The sequence below is a fragment of the Trichosurus vulpecula genome, chromosome 3 (genome assembly GCF_011100635.1).
Source record: "Trichosurus vulpecula isolate mTriVul1 chromosome 3, mTriVul1.pri, whole genome shotgun sequence".
Classification (NCBI taxonomy): domain Eukaryota; kingdom Metazoa; phylum Chordata; class Mammalia; order Diprotodontia; family Phalangeridae; genus Trichosurus; species Trichosurus vulpecula.
Genome location: NC_050575.1, coordinates 18,944,832 through 18,962,535, shown reverse-complemented (window position 1 = coordinate 18,962,535; position 17,704 = coordinate 18,944,832). Strand labels below are relative to the sequence as shown.

The following is a 17,704-nucleotide window of genomic DNA, read 5'->3' as shown; positions in this document are numbered from 1 at the left end:
AGTTTGAGCAAGCCACTATACTGACTTGCTGAAGATCATACACCTAGTAAGTGGCACAACTAGGACTCCATGTCGTTTGATTCTATCATCTTCTTTCCATCATACTTTCCTACATTGCTTTAAAAGATTTGCTGCATTGAATGGAAATTTTGTAATAGTCTCTCATGGGACAGTTTTTCTCATATTTAATATTGTGCAAATATGGAAAATATTTCCATATAGTGTGCTTTATGAATAAATTGTTAATATTGCCATTGAACCTCCTCCCACCCCTGCCAAATAAAACAGTATTTTAAAGTGATGTAACTAAGTATGAAGGATAGCTAGCTGGCGCAGCAGATAGAGCCAGTCCTGGAGTTAGGAAGACTCATCTTCCTGAGTTCAAATCTGGCCTCAGACACTTACTAGCTGTGTGACCCTGGGCAAGTCACTTAACCCTTTGCCTCACTTTCCTCATCTGTAAAATGAGCTGGAGAAGGAAATGACAAAGCACTCCAGCATCTTTTCCAAGAAAACTCCCAATGGGGTCACGAAGAGTCAGACACAACTGAACCACAGCAAACTAAGTATAGAAAAAAGTTAGGCAACCAAAAATCTTTACTAGCCTGCTTTTCTCCCAGGAGTTATAATGGTAATTAAATAAACCAAATAAGCCTTTGGTGTGACAAGCTTGATGTTTTGTAAAACTTGAATGTTGATTTGTTGATTCTTAATGAAAAATTGTTTGATGGCATTTCATTTTGTTTCTTTTTTAAATCTTTCAGCACTTCACATGTATCAACAGAAAGAGGAATTCCCAACACAGCATAAGAAACTGGGCTTTGGCTGCTCGGTACTTAACAGACTTTTAAGAGGTGGTCTCCCCCTGGAGGGAATCACAGAGCTTGTTGGACAGAGTTCGGCTGGGAAGACTCAGATTGGCCTGCAGCTGTCTCTCTGTGTGCAGTACCCTTATGAGTATGGAGGACTAGAGTCAGGTAAGCAGAGGATGCTTATCTTAACCTTGTCTTTTCTTACTTCTTCTGGAGAGTTGGAGGCTTCCAAAGTTAGCATGTAAATGAAGAATAATTCCCTTGAAATGAGCCACCAAATAAAATAGTAGAGGCCCCCATTAGGATTTCCCCAAGAGCTAAAAGCAAACATATGAACTTGGGCCCCAACCTATTTACATGAAAACTGCAGGTGGCTGGTGCATTATTATCATCATCATTATTATTCCTATAAAATGTAAAAAAAGACATAAAAAGGCAACCAACCGAGTGGATTCTGTATATAGTATCTGTATTATAAAAATCTGAGGAGGAATGGGTGGGTGGCAGTCTTGTACAAGTGGGAAGAACCTTATTTACTATCAATGAGTTCACTGATTCAATGAAGTGTCAAAGTCTCAAACTCATAATATCAATTTTATGTAATGGCAATGTAACACATTTCTATAGCACTGTAAGATTTGTGAAGTACTTTTGTAATCATAACCCTGTGGGGTAGGCTGTATAAATATGTACTCCCATTTTAAAGATGAGCAAACCATAGTTTATCCAAGGGATGTCACTCAGCCAAGACCACTGCTGGTTATTGGCAGGGCTGGGTTTCAAACTGAGGTCATTAGATTCTCAGTCCAAAGTTCTTTACAAAAGTTTTACTTTAGTTGCCTTTTGTTGTTCAGTCACGTTTGACTCCTCATGACCTCATTTGGGGTTTTCTTGGCAAAGATACTGGAATGGTTTGCCATTTTTCTTCTCCAGCTCATTTTACAGATGAGGAAACTGAGTCAGACAGGGTTAAGTGACTTGCCCAGGGTCACACAGCTAGAAAGTGTCTGCGGCTGGATTTGAACTCATAAAGCTGAGTTTTCCTGATGCCAAGCCCAGCACTCTATCCACCATGCCACCTAGCTGCCTCATTGCCTTGAAGGTTGTCTTTTTGCTCTTTCCCATTTTTATTCTCACTTTTCCTATTCCTGCTGTACTAGATGCTGTGCCCCATGGAAGTTCAGTTCGTCCTTCATGCTGCCACCTCTTCCTCTCTGATACACTCTGATTCCTGAGTTTTCCTGACGTTACACTGTCCTAGTCTAGTGTCTTCTGATGTAGTTCTCCTTTTACCTTTCAGACTATTTTCTCTCACCTTTTTCCTCTGCCTTTATGTGTGGATGTTTCCCAAATTTCTCCTTAGCTCTCTTCCTTCCAAACTCCTTACCTGGGTAACCATTCCTGTGGCTTTCACTATCACTACTGTGCAGATGACTCCTAAGCTTCTGTCTTCGGTGCTGACCTCTCCCCTATGTTCAGATCTTACATATCCAGCTGCTCATGAGATAGTGTCATCTGTAGTCCTGTTAGCACCTCAAATGCATCATGTCTGAAATAAAACTCACCTTCCCCTCAAAACCATTTTGACTTAAAAACTTGCCTATTTTCTTTTGACACCATCATTCTTCTTGTCACCCATTCTTGAAACCTAGATTGGTCTGATTCTTTCCTCTCACTCATTTCTACTATGTATCCACAATATTACCATGTCCTGTCATTACTCTTATCTGTTTACCTGTTTTCACTCTAATAACCTCTAACTCAGGCCCTCATAATTTCATATAATGTCCTCCAAACCTTTTTTCTTACCTAGTCTCTCCACCTTTCAATTTGTCCTGTTCCTGCATTGAGATTAATCTTACTAATGGAAAACTGTGCCCACATCACTGCTCTACTTTCCAGACCTTTACTGTTTTCCCATTATCTAGTTCAGCCTCCTTAGCTTGTCATTCGAGGCCCTTCATCCTTTAAACCCCGTTCTGCCTTATTCTGCTTTATCTTGCCCTATGTACGTGCCTTTATATTTCAAGAAAAAAAAAATCCTTGTAGCACATATACATACTCAAGCAAAACAAATTCCCATATTAGCCATGTCCAGAAATGTATGTCTCATTTTACATATTGAGTCCATCTCCTCTCATGACGTGTATAGCATACTTTATGAGATATGCAAATTTAGAGACATCTCCACTCTAAATGTTCACATGGACTATTTGTGCCCAGCCTTCTGGGCTCACATTGGTCTGATCAGCCAAAGTCAAATACACTTTACCTTGACCCCGGCATAGTGATGTCATTTTGGTCCCCTTCAAGAGCAAAGGACAACTACTGGCATACTTTAGCCCCAGTAATCTGGAATCATGGTCGATCATTACATGGATCAAAGTTCTTAAATCTTTTAAAGTTGTTTTCATTACAGCATTGTTGTTATCATATAGATTGTTCTCTTTACTCTGTATCAGTTCACATAAGGCTTCCTAGGTTCCTGTGAAACTGTCCATTTCATATTTTATTTTGGTACAGTAATATTGCATTACATTCACATATCATAATTTGTTCTTCTGTTAACCTGTTAATAGATACCCCCTTATTTTACAGTGGCTTGCCACTTCCAAAAGAACTATTATAATTTGTTAAACACAACTTCTAATGCATTTTTATACTCAATTTAAATACTGTCTTCAATTCTCTAATGTCCTATTGTGACATGAAAATGACCCTGAGGTCCCCAAGGCATCAGAATCTCTGGTAAGCTAGAAAAATCTTCAAGTAAAAGCCCAGCAATGGACTATTGTGCATGCAGTCTACAGACCACTTTGCTAAATCTGAAGTTTCTCATTTCTAAGGGATGAAGTTTTTGCCCACAGCAACTTAGCAACATAGAGGAGAGTACCCTAACTAATGCAGTTATAGATCCTCAATGAATTAAATAAGCGTATATGTCTTAATTCTCCTTTATTTTATTATATTATAAACTACTTAAGTGTAGAGCTTATGCTTTATCTGTCCTCTTCCACCCAGACTGCATATAATAGGTGTTCAGGAAATGTTTGGATTAAATTCTGAAGATATGGATGTCAGGTGTTTGTTGCATTGATTTTAAGGGTAACCCATTTCAAATAGGGTGGCTGTCGTTTGACTGTCCAGAAGTACTTAAAATTTAGCCTAAATCTTTGATGAGGTCCTTTCTGGAAATTAGAGTGATGAGCTTTTACTGTCCTGATGTGTACTATGTAGGTGTACAGTTCATAAGCCTAAGGAGCGGGTAAATTATTGTGTCTTTGAGGCCGGAATAGCTGATATATGCTGAAATTAGCGTGCACACAGTGTGGTCAGAAGATTAAAAGAATTGTCAGTCATTCAGGATGAAGTGATTATCTTTTGGGGTGAGAAGCACATAGTTCATAAAAACCGCTTTGATTCTGAGTAGCTTTTGCATGTATGTGAATACCGTAGAGAAGAGAGTTAAAACTGGTAACAGAAATACTTTGCAAATTAGCAGATTTATCTCATAAAATCATAGACTCTTGGAGTTGGAAGGGACCTTAGATGCCATCTAGTCCAATTTGTCCCTTAATATAATCCTCCCTAAAACTTTTCTAAAAATGGTCATCTAGCCTAGAACGATAGGGCTTCTTACAGCTTTCTTTTTCACTTTGGCATAGCTCTGTTGGAAAGTTTTTCATTAATTGACCATAAATCGATTGCCACCCATTGCTCCTGGTTTTATATTCTGGGATCAGCCAGAACAAGACTCAGTCTCTCTTCCCCTGTGACAGCCATTCAGATGTTTATTAACCTCTAAGCCTTCTCTTCTCCATGCTAAGTAGCCCCAATACCTTCTTCAGAAAACTGAATGGAATTGTCTCTAGTCTTCTCACCATCCTGGTATATCATTAAGGCAGAATTCATGACTTCAAAGATAACCATGAATATGCCGGAATGGTCCAGAATCACAGGATATAAGGAATTCTCTAAGTAGAAGGCAGAGGAGTTAAAGATTTATTGAAACTCAAAAGTAGCAGACCCACGGACCAGTGTCCCCAATTCGACATCCTGGCAAGAACCTTCCAAAACCAGTATGCCCATCTCACAATAGTGACCAGGAGGCCACAGAAAAACATTATGGCAGCAAGCCAAGCCATACTGGTGCTTCCCCCGCAATGCCAGGGCCCTCCAGCAAGAAGACCACCCACTGGCCTCAAGCCCCTGCTCAGCATTCTCCGGTCTCCATGAGGGTCAGTCCTGCTTTTTTGTAGCGCCTGCCGCCTTTGCTGCCGCTTCCGCTGCAATCTCCAAGCTGTGTTCCAGGTAGCTGACTGCTTCCTCTCTCCTTCAGCTCTTAACTGCTCTCACCCACTGCCTCACCAACTGCCTCTTAGTTCTGCTCCAACAGTTCAGCAAGCTCCTCCCACCACAGGCTTCCATTGGCTCCAGTCCTAGCCAGGACCCTGAGAGCTCCGCCCCCGAAGCCCACTGAAGTGGGCAGGGAAGATCTTCCCGTTCACTGATTGCCTTTACACCTGGTTACTCTTCTTTGTGTACTTCAGTTTGTCAGCATCCTTCCTGAAACATCTGATGAGAGCAGAGAAAATTCTTCCTTAAATTGAGCCAGATTCTGTGTTCCTCTTAATTTTTTTCCCCACTGGCCCTAACTCTACTCTCTGAGGGCAAATAATAATTGATCTCATTTCTATAACACTTCACAATTTTAAAAATAGGTTCCTCCCAACAACCCTGTGACATATGTATAGGTTTTAGTAGTCAGGATAATGAGGCTCTGGCAGAGGTGGGGGTAGGGGTAATAAGTTTTCTAGGATTTCATAACTAATAAATATTAGGATTCAGACGTTCCAATTTAGGCTTCTCTGGAATTCCAGTCTGATACTCTTTCCAGTACACCACACTTCTTCCCTCACCAGGGCAGCATTAGGAGTACTCAAATTAAGCCAGTGGCCCAGCTGAATTAGCCTGAAGCAGGACATATGAAATAGCCCCGATGGGGACCCTAAAACTATCCCTGAGAACTATGTAAATTATTTTTTCACTTCAAAGTTTAACTGTTCTACCTGGTACGTTTTGCCCGGCTTCACCAAGACCCTCAAAGTGATACTTCCCGCTTTTGTCTCGGTCGCTCATTTTCAACCTTCCAATCATGGCCATACATTCACTAACTGAGGCGGCAGCCTGTTTTCATGGAAACAGCACTGTGATAGGAGGCAGAAAATGTGGGTTCTCGTTCTGACTTTGTCATCTAGAGTGAGTCACTTCCCCCCCAGACCTCGGTGTGTTCTTCCTGAATTTTTTTCCAAGAGAATCATTTTTGGAGTAGGGGGTGGGAAAAGTAAAGGGAAATGATAGTAATGGGGGGTGGGGAGGAGTTATCATTAAAACAGTAGATAAAGGGTTTGGGTAGGTGACCTAAGTTCTCTTCTAGATCTAAGATCTTTGGAAATTTTAAGCGCGGTCACTTCCCTTATAAATAGTGGTATCTGTGTGTTGTGGCACTCCGGCCTTTTCAAGGGATCCAGGCTACTTGGCAACAGGGGACACGGAAAGTGTACTGTGTTGACCTGCATTTTATAATTCTTGATTATATTGAATGTGTATGATTCATGATATTGAAAACAAGAAAATTGACAATATACCTCAGTGGTTAAATTTTTAAAAATTAGATTGTGACCCTTTGTAAGTCACTTAACCTCTCTGAGCATCAGTTTCCCTGTCTGTAAAGTGGGGACAACAGTATTTGTACCATCTACATCGCAGAGCTGTCGTGAGAAAAGTGCTTCATAAACAGTAAAGCGGAACAGAAATATGGGTTGTTATCGTTGCTGAGGGTACACAAATAACCCAGAAGGACACCCTGAAGCAGATTTGGAGCTATAGGTTAGAATAGTCTCTTTTATTATGTATGACTGACATTTTTGTAAAAACTATAGCCTGGAAAAGTGAGGTGTTGCTGTAGTGGTATCTTTTTGTAGGAAAAAGGGTTATTTTATGTCACTGACAGTAGATGGCAGGTGACTTCCAAACAGGACTACTATAATATTATCCTTTAGGAAGTAAGGAAATAGATTTATTTTATGCTGTTAATTCAAACATGTTCCCATCTGTGGCAGAATTTACATGTCCACTATCAGTAAGTTACATGGCAATTTTTAAACCTGCAAAATCCATTTCGTAAAAGCTTCGTTGTTTGTCTTCATTGTTGATAATTTCTTGGCATTATCTACAGCAAAAATTAACTCGTCTTCCCCTCACCTTCGACCCTGTCCCTTTCCCATCCTGTTTATTTCTATTGACAGCATGACCATCTTCCTATTTACATAAGGCTCAAAACTTGGGACTCATCTTTTACTCTTCTATTCCATCACCTCACTGTGTTCCAGTCAGTTGCCAAGCCCTGTCAATTCTGCTTCCACAGTAACCCTCACATCCCTTCCCCTCTTTCCTTTTACTTTATCATCAACCTATTTCAAGTCCTGACACTTTTCCCCTAGACCAGTAGTGTCACACTCAAATAGAAACAGATCCCTGCTGGCCAACATATTGCCTTAGAAAACCCCAAATTAATATCTATATTGTGTTTTATTTTTATTTGTTTCGTTAAACCTTTCCCAATTACATTTTAATCTGGTTTATGGCAGCATGTGAGTTTGATACTTCTGCCCCAAGAGAGTTGTAATGACTTCCTCACTGGTGTCCCTGTCTCTAGAATCTCCTTTATCTAGGCCATTTTTCACACAGTGGCTAAAATGATCTTCCTAATATGCACCTCTGATCTTTTCATCAGGAATGTTTGAAAGTCCTCCATTTCATAAATCCATTTTTCACCTGAAGGATTATATTCAGTTTTGCTGGGTAGGTAATCCTTGGTTGTAATCCTAGCTCCTTTGTCCTCTGGAATATCATATTCTGTGCCTTCCAGTCCTTTACTGTAGAAGCAACTAAATCTTGTTTTATCCTGACTGTGGGTCCATGATATTTAAATTGGTTTTTTGGGGGGAGTTTGGGTTTTGTTTTGTTTTTTTTTTTCTGGCTGTTTACAGTATTTTCTCCTTAAATTGGGAGCTTTGGGATTTGGCCATAATATTCCTGGGAATTTTCTTTCAGGAGATCGTTGGTGGATTCTTTCAATTTCTTTTGTTTTTCTTTGATAATTTCTTGAAAGATGGTGTCTAGGCTCTATTTTTTGTTCATGGCTTGCTGGTAATCCTAATTCTTAAATTATCCCTCCTTGATCTGTTTTCCAGGTCAGTTGTTTTTCCAATGAGATATTTCACATTGGCTTGTATTTTTCCATTTTCTTAAAATGTTTCTTGATGTCTTTTGTAGTCATTAGCTTCAACTTGCTAATTCTAATTTTTAAGGAATTGTTTTCTGCGGTGAGCTTTTGTACTTCCGTTTTCATTTGGCCAGTTCTACTTTTTAATGTGTTCTTTTCTTCAGTGAATTTTTGTACCTCACTTTCCATTTGGTCAATTGTTTTTTTGTTTGTTTGTTTGTTTGTTTGTTTTTTAAGGGAGGAAGGCAGGGCATTTGGGGTTAAGTGATTTGCCCAAGGTCACACAGCTAGTACATGTGTCAGGTGTCTGAGGCCGGATTTGAACTCAGGTCCTCCTGACCCAGGGCCAGTGCTCTACTCACTGCACCACCTAGCTGCCCCAATTCTGCTTTTTAAGAAGTTCTTCTCTGCATTGGATTTCTGTGCCTCTTTTTACCATTTGGCCTCTTCTGTTTTTTAAGGTGTTATTTTCTTCAGTATTTTTTGTGCCTTCTTTACCAAGTTTTATTTTTTTTATGATTTTCTTGCATCACTCTTATTTCTTTTCCCAGTTTTTCTTCTACCTCTCTTATTTGATTTTTAAAACCCTTTTAAAACTCTTCCAGGGCCTGGGACCAATTCACATTTTTCTTTGAGGCTTTTCATGTAGCTGCTTTTGATGTCATTGTGTTTTGATCTTCCTTGTCACCATAGTCTTTCTTTGCTCAAGTTCTTTATTTGTTGTTTGCTCATTTTTCCAGCCTATATCTTGACTTTTAACTTTATGTTAAAGTTGGTCTCTGCTTCTGAGTTGGTTATTATCTAAGGGGAGGTATGGTCACTACTCTCCTGGCCTGTGTTCTGGTCTACAACCTTTTCCGCCCTGGAACTGACCAGGGTCCTTGCTCCTCCGTGGCTGCGTGCTCTAGTGTACTAGTGTTCCTTCTCCTCGCCCTGGGACTGATCTGGAGCTGCATGTGGCCATTGCAACAGAGAGTTTACCAAATTCTGTGAAGCTTATAAAAATTAAATGACTCGGCCATCCCCACAGACAGAGCTGATAAATGTCAGAGACAGGATTTGAACCCAGTCTGGCTTATTCTAGGTTAACACTTTTTCTAGTATACCACACCAGCTCTGAAATTAATATTTTTTTCCAATTAATAAGAATTTGTTTTCTCTCCCTTACACCTGTCCTTTCCACTGGGGAAAAAGAAAAGCAAAACCCTTGTAATAAATATGCATAGTCATGCAAAACAAGTTTCCATAGTTGGCATGTCCAAAAATTTTCACCACACCACCTCCACAAAAAAAAAAAAATAGCTGGAGATGCTGAGGAGTGACCCCAGGACTCTCCTATCTGGCCTCCTGAAACTCCCAGCATTCAGCTACTTTCTTCTTACAGTGTCAATTAAGGGAATATGTCATTGTTTAGATATAACATTCCCTCAAACATATTTGAATTTATCTTACTTGCCACGACTTCTTCTGACATTCAGTTGCATAATAAATGTTCTCAAAGGAAACAGATTTGTTCCATGTATTCTGTCTCTGGTTTAGCTCTTTGTTCTTTTCTATGGCTTGGCAGCTAACCAAGAAAACAGGACACATTGTCTCTGAATCATCTTGGTGCCATTTTGAGGAGTCATATGATAGTGCTTGTTAGTTTGCTGAACCGTTTTGTTTTCTATCTTTGCTTGGATTTGAATGATAGAAAAGAAGCCAGTTTAATTTGGTCTTTTTCATTGAATTCATAGATGTTCTTGTTTTAAAAGCCAATAGCAGGCCTGTTGGTCTCTTTGAAATGTATTCCCTTTCCCCAACCCCGCAGTAGGCTGAAGTCACTTCTTTGAAGGTAGGGATTTTATCATGTGTCATTTTTTTTTTTTAGAATATCTTTTATCCTCAATGCCTAGCCTACTTCCTGTCACATGGACATGTGCAAGTACTTAATAAAATTTGTTTAATTACATCAGATCTGAGCATCATTCTGGTTAACAAAATTTAATGTTCACAAGTTTGGGGCGCTTCTCCCTTTATGGTGGGTACAAATGATGACTTTGGGAAAAGAGCTAAAAGTTTCCTAACTTCTTTGGCCAATAGAACCCAGTCCAATTCCTTTGGCTAAGCTCTCAGCAATCTCACCCGACACTACATACTTGTTTGGGCAGCATAGGCCAGTAGAAAGAGCACTCACCTGGGAATGATTGGATTAAAGGGTCAAAGTGAGATTGGAAATCTCTGAGTCCAACCTTCTCATTTTATGGATGAGATAGTTGAGGCCCAGAGAAATCCAGTGATTAACCCAGGCTACACAGGTCACGAGGAAGGGAGTTCGTATCGGCCGAGTCCTGTGAGTCCAAAGCCCGTGCTCTTCTGCCGCTTCCTGCCACACAGGTCGGAGGACCGGGGATCCAGGTCAGGCTGACATAGTAGCCAGCTGTGGGATTGTGGGCAGCCTACCTTGTTGAGCTTTTGTTTCATCATCTGGAAAGCAGGAATAATGCTTTTCTTGCTTCTGTCACAGGGCAGTGAGATGGTGAGTGTGAAACACCTTAAGGCCACTGAGGGCTACATAAATGTCAACTATTTAGAGAGAGACCTTTCCTATGATTTTATTGTTATTAGGGAATTCCAGGTGAAGAAACAACCTCTACCACTGCAGATTGGCACCTGTTCTGCTACTTAAGATCTTGGAATGTTGCCTGAGCATTGAGAGGTCAATGGCTTGCTCAAGGTCAGCCATCTCATATATGTCAGAGGTAAGACTTGAACCCAGATTTTCCTGACTCAAAGACCAACTCTCTATTCATTATGCCACACTGGCTACTTGCTAGCTATTTATCATTATTATAATTAAGTCTTACTATGTGAAGTTTGTATCTTATCCTGTAGATACTGGGTAGCCTGAAGATTTTTTAAGCAGGTAAGTCATATGCGTGGTCATTCATTATGCATAATCAGACCACACATTATAAAGATAACTCTGGCAGTGTTCTAGGCTAGTTCTGACTAAGGCTTCGGACTCTAGTTTGGAATGCTGTACATTTTGCAAAAAGAGCCCAACTGGGGCAGCTAGGTGGTGCAGTGAGTAGAACACCGGCCCTGGAGTCAGGAAGACCTGCGTTCAAATCCAGACTCAGACACTTGACACATGACACATGTACTAGCTGTGTGACCTTGGGCAAGTCACTTAACCCCAATTGCCCTGTGCCGCCCCCCCCCCCCCCCCCAAAAAAAAACACACACACAAAAATCGCCTAACTTAATAGCATAGGAAGGATGTTCAGCAAAGATACAGCTTTGGAGCTGTTGGACACAGCTCCCCCGACCCTCATACAGAGGTACACCTGATCAGCTATATTGATTCTCAGAGTAGCAGAGACTCTAAGTTGCTCATCCTTGTGTGCTGGACTTTTTTATGCCTTAGGCAATCAGGAAGTTGTGTCAATAGTCCAAGCCTTCCTCTGCTGGCCCAATTAAGTCTTAAGGATAGTTTCAATGCTTTTTTTATTTTCCCTAGCCTACATAAGAAGGATGCTAGCAGATGTTTGCAAAGCTATACTAATCTATATGGAATATATGTTGAGCTTGCCACATCTTGCCCCTTGGTGGCAAGGTCCTTTATAGGGACCCTTCTGTTGCTTAAATGGCCTCAGTGGTATCTACTGGATAACCTACAGAAGGTAGCGTTTTAGCTGAGTCTTGGAGGCAGCTTGGGATGCTAAGAGATTGAGGTGAGGAGGGAGAGAATTCCTGGCATGGGTGAAGAATATGCCAGTGCAAGGCATAAAGATGCGAATGGAGTATTCATTTAGAGAATAGCAGATAAACAAGTAAACTGCAGAAGGCATAGGGGGCTGTAAAGGACAAGACTGTTTAATCAGGAAGGGGACACGAAGAACTTTAAATGCCAGAGGAATTGATATTTGATCTTGGAAATAATAGGGAGCCACGGGAGTTTATTGTGGAGGGAGGGGTCATACCTGTGCTTTAGGGACATCGCTTTGTCAGCTATATGAAGGATGATTGGAATTGGGATCAAGTTGGGGAGACCAGTTGGTAGGCTATGTCAGTAGCCCAGGTGAGAGGTGTTGTAGAGGTAGAAATGTCAATATTTGGCAATAGATTGAGAATCAAAATGATGACTGAAGGATGACACCAAAGTTGCAAGGCATGGTGACTGGAAGGATGGTGGTGCCCTCAATAGAAGGGATAATAATCCTAACAGTATTTTTAAACAGGTGCAGGGCTGGGGAACCTGGGTCTGCGGGTACGGCCTTTTGACTGAGTCCAAGTTTTACAGAACAAATCCTTTGATCAGGGGGATTTATTCTGTGAAGTTTGGAACCAGTCATTGGGTGGCACTCTACAGAGTATTCACCTTCATCTGAGAACACAACTGAAGGAGCAGAACAAACTTAGTACAAAGGAGTTACTTTTTGATAGGATGTTTCACAGTCTAGTGCTTGCCTGAAATCAGGGCTCCGTGCTAGAAAACAGGCACAAAGAGATCAACAAACCGCTGGAGGCATCATCTTCTCAGTGGGAGGAAGTTTGTGGCTGCCTCAAACTTAAAAAGCTTTTTCGCCAAGTAATCCAGCAGGATCTTCTCATTTCAGATTCTGTGGGAAGCTTGTGGTTTGGGACTGCTCCAGCACTAGATACTGGACAGAGTGGTGGCACTGTGGCCATTGTCACCATATGGACCCCATCTTACTTTTTTGTTCACCTTGGCCTTTCTACCTCACGTCATAGCAGTTTTACTTCTTTGATGCACTTATTCTCATCAATGTGGGTGCTCCCTCCAGTGACACAGATGGCAACTCATCTATGTCTACCCTTACTGTCGGAGCCGTATTCGTGTCTTCCCACAGGTTTACCACAGTGAATGCATCAAATCCGCTGGGAATTTTGTTTCTTTTGCATCAGATTAGTGGACTGGTTGGGTTATTGTCAGTTGCCCTTCATTATCACCATATGACCAGCCCATCTTTTTCAATCACATATTTCTGTAGTTTTTAAAAAATTTCTTCTTTAATACTGATAGTTATTATAGTTACCTTGATGTAATTTAAAGGAGGGTGTGATCAGGAAGGCATCAGCTGATTTTCGAATGATGATTTGAATAATTTGAACTGAATAACTGAATTCAAACTGAATATCTTGAATACGATTTGAATAATTAATGAAGCTAATTGTTTACCTCTGTGAAATCATTTTAAGAGTGAGCTATGCACGTTTTGCAGGTGTAGATGTTGAAAGCATGAAAGGAACTGGCAGGCTTTCACAGACATCTTCATGGTCCGTCCCTTTGGTTAATTCTAGGAGTATGAAGAGTACAGAATTCTAATATGTTTTGGTTTGTTGACTATAGGGTTTGACTGTATATAACATTTGACTCAGTGGATCGGGATGCCTCTTGTGTGCTGTGTTCTACTGGGATGTCTCCTGTGCATATGTTGAGATCATTCAGGATTCCTTGATGAATTATAGCTGCAGAGAGAGAGCTCTCTTCACCAGTTTACTGGTTGTATGTAGTCAACAGGGAATGGGACAAGAAGATGTACGCTACTAGGGTGTTTGTCACTCTCAGAGGTGGTCTTCATAGACTCAAGAAAAGGAGGGACTCCCTCCCTGTGGATAGTTAGGACCTCTCCTGTGAATGGGTGACATTTTACTGATTGCATCAAGGTGCAAAATAGTCCAGACTCGCAAAGGTGGGGAACCTGTGGCCCTGACACCACATGTAGCCCTCTAGGGCCTCAAGTGTGGTCCTTTGACTGAATCCAAACTTCACAGAATAAATGGAGACCACATGTGGCCTCAAGGCCACAGATTCCCCACCTCTGATCCAGAGGCTTCTCAACGAAATCCATAACCATTGAAAAGAGATCAGCCTAACAGTCCACATAAATGAATGCATGGGTAAGAATACTTTGCACATAGTTAATCCTTTGAGTTAATTCACCAAATTAAGGGCTCTCATTGGATACGGAAATGAGGGCACTCTGAGTTTGAGGAGCTCAAAAATTATCAGTTTCTCTTACTCATTTCAGTCTCTTACTTTGAAGCAAATGTCTTTTCTAATGAATGATTTCCTGACACGCTTAGAGAATGGGGGAAAAGGAGGAAACCCACATGTAAGTCTTAAGTATCTGAAAGAAATGTATTATAGGATATTCTTTACAGCCACCTAGAGAGCAGAGTAGGATGCTTTAGACCAGTAGTTTCAAACTCAGATAGAAACAGATCTCTGCAAGTGGCATTTCCCTATTACATTTTAATCTGGCTAAGGCTGCTCTTAGGAGTGTTGGGGACCGCATGCCCTGCCCTTGACGCCTTTGCTATAGACCTCCAAATCTGCATTTGGAATGAGGCCATGGTTTGGCCATTCCATAAACCCGTGCAGTGATACAACAACTTCAAAGGTGGCTTCCCAGCTTTCCTTTTTTGTAGGAAAAATCCTCCGTATCAGAGATGCTCTCTGCTTTGAGTGCATTCTGGAGTGGCCGTGGATGGGAAGCGAGGCACGATCTGTTGCCTTCACTACCAGATCAGCACAGTGGGATCTTTGAGCATGGCAGCTGCTGGAGTGAGATGGGAATGTGGGTGTGGAGTGTTTCCCACTATTATACCGGGGGTGGGGGGTGGGGAGGATTTTATCTCTGATCCCAAAGTGTTACTGAGCATAAAACCACAAAGATTAGACACTGTGGAAAGCATCGCTACCCACAGGCTAAGTTCGGGTGGCCCTAGCACAATACTTGGAATGATTCAAAGCTGACGTGCTTGTTGTTCCTAGATAGGATATTCTCTCCCCTTCCTCTGTCTGTGCAGACAGGCCATAAAGCTAGAAATGTTTTCCCTCCTCAGTTTTCCCTCGTAGGACCTCTCATTCCCTTCAAGGCTTAGCTGAAGCATCACCTCTTTAAAGAGGCCTTTCCCGATTCCCTCCGGTGATTGCTGTCCTTGCCCTATCACACACACTGTGTGTGTGTGTGTGCGCGCGCGCGCGTCTTGGATTTACTTATCTGTGGACACAGTGTATACTGCCAGTGGATTATAAGCCCCTTGCAGGCAGAGACTGGCTCACTTTTATCTCTGGTACCCAGAGTAGTAGGCACTTAGTGTTTGTTAACAATAAATGATAAGCTACTCTCTGAGCTGAAACCTTTTATTTTTATTTAAAGAAAGATTTATAGTTACATTTCCTTGTGACAAAATGACCCCCAAAAAACTCAGTAGTGAGGTGGCAGAGTTTGGAATCCGGGGTGGGGGGGTGAAGGTACCCGTTGATTAGGAATGGCTGAACAAGTTACAGTACATAAATGTGATGGAATGCTAGCATGCTGTAAGGAATGATGAAGGTAATGGTTTTAGAGAAACCTTAGGAGACTAAACTAATATGAACTAAAACAGTGAAAAGTAATCAGGAGAGTGATTTATACAACTTCAATGTTGGAAAGACAAACAGCTTTGAAAGACTTAGGTACATTGATTAGTATAATGACCAACTACTATTCCGGGGATTAATCATAAACATGCTATCCATCTCCTGATTGAGAGGCCCAGACAGATTAAGACTTGAGTGCAGAATGAGACGTCTGTGTAATTTTTTCTTCCTTTTATACATAGTGAGGAAATTGGTTTTGTCTAATGGCCTGGGATAAGTCCTTTATTCTCTAGCCTCTAAAGTCTTTCCCAGCTCCAAGTCTATGATGTCATGATCTTCCTCCCCCCAGATCTTGTCTCTTAGTAGGAGCGCTGGGAGGGGAGTAAGACACATTAGGACAAGGAGTTCTGGCAAAGGGCCCGGATAAAAAGGGTAGACCTAGAGGCTCTGCTTGTGCAAGAACTAGAGGCAGAAAATTTACCCTGGAGCATTGTGAGAAACTTTCCCGCTGTAAACTGTAATTTTGAGAAGTAAAAACTGCTGACCTTTCAGAGTTCCCACACATGAAGTACATATAGTTGGGCAACATTACAGTCAAGGCTCAGTACAGTCTCAGTACAGTCAAGACTGCGGTGCCTTAAGATTGCAGGGACGGCACAAAGGGCCCAGTGATGTCCGTTCCATTAACTGCCTCTGTGGTCACTATTCAACAGTGTCCCAGGATAGAGGACAGGCTCCATGAGATTGTTGTGTGCTGGTTAGCTGGGATCTTAATTTACATGGATGCTCATAAAATTGGTGACCTAAGTGCCTATGGAGACCCAATTTTTCTGTCAATGTCTCTTAAACCTTAGGTCTTAGACACAGAAGGGATCTTTAAGGTCATTTAATCTAATTCTCTCATTTTATGAATGGGGACATTTGAAACCCAAAGGTTAAAGATTTGCCCAAGGTTACAGAAGTAGGAGGAGCCAGTACTTGAAAGTCAGTTCCTGATTCTTGGCTTTCCAACAAGTCAGGTTCTGCTGAGTGCAGCATGTGTGTAAGGCTAGGCCTGTGGAGAAGACAAACAATAGAAGACACGGTCCCTACATGCATTCTTGCCTGACAGCTTTGTGTGAAGGCCCAGAATTTAAATGCCAACACGTCCAAGGAGCCTTTCCTGATTCTATGAACTTTTCCTCTTCTGACCTTAGGTAGAACCAGGATTACACCTCTCTTGAAGTTCTCCTCTTGTATTATTTGCTATTATATTTTAATCATGTAGGTGAGGGTAGTAATGGTATCTTGTATAAACTTTGTAATACAGTGCCAAGGCCACAGGTTACTTACACTGGAGTGTAAAAAGACTGAGGTACTAGTCCTTTCTTTGCCATTTTTGCCTGTCCAGACTTAGAAGAGTTCTTAACCATCAGTTTTTCTTTCCATAAAACAGTGATGATTTTGCCTGCCTCATGAAGTTTCTCTAAGCATTAAGCGAGTCAATGAATGAGAAAAGTATTTTGAAAAACGGTACATTGTCCATAAGATCATAGATCCATAATTGAAAGAGCATCTTCACTTAACAGATGGGGAAACGGAGGCTCATATAGGTTAAGTGACTTGCCCAAAGTCACAAAGTAGTAACTGATGAGCCTGGAATTCCTGTTTGCCTCAGTTGTACTCACAGGTGTTGTGTCAGCCCTTCAGGCTTGCTGCTGTCAACACCCTCCTTTACAGGACTCACAGCCTCACACCACAGGCACAGTTCTTGGGTCCTGACCCAGACAAGGGTGAAGTCTGTTCACCTGGAATCGACAATGCAGGGACAGAGAGCTAGTAGTTGGGCTTCCTGGATGTATGAACAGGTCAAGGGCAAGCATAGCGGCCTCACAGATTTGTAAAGGACATGGAAATACAAATCTGTGGGCAGCTTCTTTTATACACAGCCCAAGTGAACCCAGTTTCAGAGTCCCTGTCAAATCTGTGGCAGGAGTTCCTTTAGAGCAAGGCTTGTTTTAGGTTGTCTGCTTACCTGCCTTCCTCCCCTTTACACTTGCCAGTATGATCAGCAAGGCATTTCAAAAAGAGATTTTCATTTTATTGATGTCTCTACAACACAGATTTTAAAACCTTCCGTAAAGGGACTTCATGAGGGGCTCTGGTGGCCAAACATCATGAATCTTTCTGCACATGGTTTAGAAAAATAGACATAAAGAGAAGCCTTTCTTACTTAGAAAGTCTTTTGCT

At 41.4% G+C, this 17,704-nt stretch overlaps 1 protein-coding gene across 2 annotated transcripts in view; it reads left to right on the top strand.

Moving 5' to 3' along the window:
* XRCC3 (X-ray repair cross complementing 3) overlaps positions 1-17,704 on the top strand; it is a 47,892-nt gene that overhangs the window by 22,166 nt on the left and 8,022 nt on the right. For both annotated transcript variants that reach the window (XM_036748698.1, XM_036748699.1), the window contains exon 5: positions 765-977. In XM_036748698.1, coding sequence (XP_036604593.1) covers positions 765-977 — 213 coding nt within the window. The remainder of the gene's footprint in view (positions 1-764; positions 978-17,704) is intronic.